At 44.1% G+C, this 5,000-nt stretch overlaps 1 protein-coding gene across 5 annotated transcripts in view; it reads right to left on the bottom strand.

Moving 5' to 3' along the window:
• Positions 1 to 5,000, bottom strand: part of nwk (FCH and double SH3 domains nervous wreck) — a 79,982-nt gene that overhangs the window by 10,244 nt on the left and 64,738 nt on the right. For 3 of the 5 annotated variants that reach the window (XM_086556530.1, XM_086556528.1, XM_086556527.1), the window contains one exon: positions 230 to 307. The exons of the other annotated variants lie outside the window; for them this stretch is intronic. In XM_086556530.1, coding sequence (XP_086412656.1) covers positions 230 to 307 — 78 coding nt within the window. The remainder of the gene's footprint in view (positions 1 to 229; positions 308 to 5,000) is intronic. 5 annotated transcript variants of the gene reach the window in all.

Below are 5,000 nucleotides of genomic sequence, written 5' to 3' on the forward strand. Positions count from 1 at the left end.
CCTTTTAACTATCTCTTGTTTTTAAAGGTTTAACCTCATACTCTAGTTATTAAGTTTCTACTAAGTTACTCCTTTTAACTATCTCTTGTTTTTAAAGGTTTAATCTCATACTCTAGCAAGCGGGACTTAGATCCTTAAGGGGGGGGAGAAAATAGAAAAGAAGAGAGACTCATAAAATGGCGACTACTTGAAGAAGTAAAAAAAAAAAAAGAAGCCATTTTGTCTTCACCTGGTCGGAAGGTTCTGGAAGAATGGGCGAGTCAGGTGGAACACAAACCTCCACCACATGTGCTTCTAAATCTCGCCCCTAAACGTGGAAGATGAGAGGAGAAGAAAAGAAAATCAAAATGTGAAAGTCCGACCATATTGTTTTCTTTTTTTTTTGTTTTTGTTTTCTTGAAGAAGGAGAGGAGTAGAAAAAGTTGGAAATTAAATAAAAGAGAAAAATGTGACGTAAAGGATGTTCGGGTTAGGAGATGGGGAATAATGATAATAATAATAATAATAAAAAGTGTAATTGGGGGGGAAAAAAATAGTTAATTCACATACTGTAGAAATTACCATTACGTCCACAGCAGCTTGTGAGATGGTATAGCAGTACTTTTTTTAACGAAGGGTCAAACAAAAGAATCTAATTATTTTAAACGCCCGCATTTGGGAGGGATTGACACTAATATACGCTAAAAAGTCACAACAGCATTCTACGATGTGTTGATCCATAAACAAGTCTCAAAACGACATAAACAACAGGTAATACTGTCATGGTTGATATTTGAGTGTCATGTCGAGAAAACAAAACAAAAACGACATTCATTTCTATCTTCACAGCTGATAATTGGGAAAATTGAAAAAAAAACATTAGTTTATTTACCCTTGGAGCTGATGTTTGAGATTTTTTATGTCCAGAAAAATGGGAAATCAATTTCAAAAAATACAAATTAAAGATAAAATAATTGACACGATCATTCGTCAGAAAAATACTCAAAATAAAAGAAGACAATTAAGGTGAAAAAGAGAGGGGAAAAAACATACTGGATAAATAATATTTCTTTCAGTCCATTTCCCTCCCTCCCTCCCTCCCTCCCCCCCACCTAAAGGCTGGTGACGTGACCACAAGGAGCTGAGGGGTCAACTTCAAAGGTCAACATAATAAGATCAAGATCAACATGTCAACACAGATTAACTGGAAAGCAGAAATGTGGAAAGCTAGCGAGGTTCTAGACACATAGTGACATAGCTCACACTACCCTCTCTCTCTCGCTCTCTCTCTCTCTCTTGGCCGAGTTACGGAATCTTTGCCTTTGAGTCTGTGTGTGTGTGTGTGTGTGTGTGTGTGTGTGTGTGTGTGTGTGTGTGTGTGTGTGTGTGTGTGTGTGTGTGTGTGTGCGTGTTTGTGTGTGCGTGCTTGTGTGTGTGTGTTGGTGTGTGTGTGTGTGTGTGTGTGTGTGTTATAAGAGGTTTGATTCCATACATAGGCATGCACGTAAGAGCATAACTACACAAATGTTTCCTCTTTCCCTTAAAACGCTGTCTCAGAGCATTTTGCATTGGCAGTTCATCTAGTCTAAGACAATAAATCATTAGTATAAAAGCTGTCTCCTCCTTCATATCAAAAGCAGAATGCTAGAATTATGATAGTATTCCCATATGGTATACGTATATGGTTTAAAAGACAATCCAGAAAGCATGAATTTCAATTAAGAGGATTTGTGATATTTGAATATTCGAATTCCCTTTTTATGTCTTTTTTTGTATATATTCTGTGACACCTAATGTTTTATATGTTTATTTCAATATATTTGGATATTATGTTATCTCCTGTCTCTCTTCTATATTTTTCTCTCTTGTCTTTTACCGCACATTCCTCTATCTATATTCTCTTTCTCTCTCTCTCTCTCAGTCTTGTTCAGTACCTCTCACTTCTTCACTTCAAAACGTATCATCAGACAGATAGTATCTAATCATTTTCTCTCTCTCTCTCTCTCTCTCTCTCTCTCAACTTTCAGACAAATCTACATCAGTCCCCCCTCTATTATTCCCTCAATAACACAAACATTACAGAATCTCTTTACTTTTAAAACAAAAAACAAAAACAAACAAAGACAAACTCTCACTGCTTTCTTCACAACTATCTCAAGAGACAAGAGAGGTAATAACAAAGCTTCCACAATCGTAAAAAAAAAAAAACACGATCTAACAAAGCCAAAAACCTGATGGTGTGGGTATTTGCCATGCTCTACGAGAGGGAGGGGAGGGGGGAGGGTTAGGGGGTTGGGTAGTTAGCGTAACGTTTTTTTTTTTTTGTTTTTTTTTTTCGTAAAATGCTATCACCTCATCGAGATCATCTGGCGTGGTCGTTGCTGTTGGGTCGACGCCATCTAGCCACGGTTCGAGATCGACAACTAGCTAACGTTGCCAAGGAAAATGGGCATGTGTTATTATGGCTTCTTGTGGTTCACACGTGGAGGTGTTTGTGTGTATTATGGCCATGGTTATATTGATGTAGGGTGTATTTTGAATAATTAAGTTCTCTTTTTTTTAATATTGTTTAATCTCTTATGGGGATTGTTATTTTTTTTTTTTATCTATTATGGGGGTTGTTATATTTGATTTGTTGTTTTTATTTATTTTTTGTTTTTTGTTTTTGTTTTTGGGGTTGGTTCTCTATATCTTTTTTATCTCTTTCTATGTGGTTATGGTATTATTTAGCCTGTTTCCAATCTTGTCTTATTTGTATCTGTTTTGAATATGTATTGCAGGATGCTCGTTTCAATGACAGGTCAGTCCCCCCTCCAAAAAGAAGAAAAATAATAATAACAATAATAATTATAAAGATGATGATAATAATAATGATGATAATATAATGCTAATAGTAATAATGATACAATGATAAAGTAATAATAATAATAATAATAATAATAATAATACAATGATAATAGTAACAATAACAAAAATAATGATCATGATTAAAATGGTAACAACATTAATAATAACATACTAATGGTGATAATGATGATGATAATAATAACGATGATGATGGTGATGATGATAAAACTAACAGCAACAATATTGATAATACTTATAATGATAATAATAATAATAATGACGATAATAATAATAGTAATAATAATAACAATAATAATACTAATCATAATAACAATAACATCAACAGCAACAACAATAATAATAATAATAATAATCGGAAAATAACCTCAAAGACCAAACCACTACCTCAAGCAATCTCTCTACCATAATCACATCAAAATAAACAATTATTTCTATTCAACATTACAAGCCCCCTCCCCCTCCCTCTCCCTCACCCACCCTCCCCTCCCCCTCCCTCCCACTCTCCCTCTCCCTCCCCTCTCCCATCCCACCCTCAACCACCCACCCCCACTCCCTCCCCCCCATCCCCATCCCACTCCCCACATCCCTCCCCATCCCCCACCCCATAATCCTATCCCATGTTCCCCCTCCCGACCCTCTCCCCCCCTATCCCCCTCCCCTCACCCTCATCCCACTCCCCACAATCCCACCCTCACCCCATCCCCCATCCCCATCCCTCCCCTGACCCCCCTCTCCCCCCACCCTCCCCTCTCCCTCTCCCACCCTCTCCCCAACCCCCATCCCCCCCTCACCCACCCACCCCACCCCACAATCCCCCCACCCCACAACCCCACACTCCCCCTCCCACTCCTCCCGTCTCAAGTCTACTCCTATCCCGAGTCACCTCCGCATGCTCTGCCGGGGTCGTGGCCCCACCCCCACCCTCACCCTCCCTCACCCACCCACTCCCTCCCACCCACCCCACAATCCCCCTCCCACTCCTCCCCTCTCAAGTCCTCACCCTCTCCCATCCCCCTCATCCCATCCCCCCACCCCTATCCCACTCCCTCACCCATCCCCCCTATCCACTCCCACCCCCTTCCCATCCCCACACTCCCCCTCCCACTCCTCCCCTCTCAAGTCTACTCCTATCCCGAGTCACTTCCCCCCACCCCACCCTCACCCACTTCTTCCCATCCCCTCTACCCCCACTCCCACCTCACTCATCCCACCCCTATCCCCCCCCTCACCCACCCCTTCCCTCTCAAGTCTACTCCTATCCCGAGTCACCTCCCCATCCCCTCCCACCGTCTCCCACTCACCCCACCCCCATCCCTCCCACCCACCCCTCACCCACTCCCCCACCACCCACCCACCCCACAATCCCCCTCCCACTCCTTCCCCTCTCAAGTCTACTCCTATCCCGAGTCACCTCCGCATCCTCTCCCACCCACTCCCTCACCCACCCCACAATCCCACCCTCTCCCCAACCCCCCTCTCCCTCCCTATCCTCCCCCTCCCATCAACCCACAACCCCACAATCCCCCTCCCACTCCTTCCCCTCTCAAGTCTACTCCTATCCCGAGTCACCTCCGCATCCCCTCCCACTCCCACCCCCTCCCCCTCCCACTCCTCCCCTCTCAAGTCCTCACCCTCTCCCATCCCCCTCTCCCCACCCCCCACCCCTCCCTATCCTCCCCCTCCCATCAACCCACAACCCCACAATCCCCCTCCCACTCCTTCCCTCTCAAGTCTACTCCTATCCCGAGTCACCTCCGCATGCTCTGCCGGGGTCGTGGCCGCCGAAGGGTCCCACTCTGCGCGCTCGAAGTCACCGTCACCATTCTAGGGCAAAGCGAGCGGTCCGGGAAGAAGGGGCGAGGAGGAAGAAAGAAGAAGAAGAGTGAGGTGGAGGGAGGAGAAGATAAGGTGGAGGGAGGAAAATAATAAGGTGGAGGGAGAGGGAGAAGAAGGTGGAGGGAGAAGAAGAGTAAGGTGGATGAAGAAAGAAGGAGGAGGGAGAAGAATAAGGTGGAAGAAGAAAGAAGAAGAATGAGGTGGAGGGGGGAGAATAATAAGGTGGAGGGAGAAGGAGGAGGAGGGAGAAGAAGAGTAAGGTGGAGGGGGGGGAATGATAAGGTGGAGGGAGAAGAAGTAGAAGGTGGAGGGAGAAG

Source organism: Penaeus japonicus, unplaced genomic scaffold, assembly GCF_977035675.1.
Source record: "Penaeus japonicus unplaced genomic scaffold, GWHDUDI00000001_assembly GWHDUDI00000032, whole genome shotgun sequence".
Lineage (NCBI taxonomy): Eukaryota > Metazoa > Arthropoda > Malacostraca > Decapoda > Penaeidae > Penaeus > Penaeus japonicus.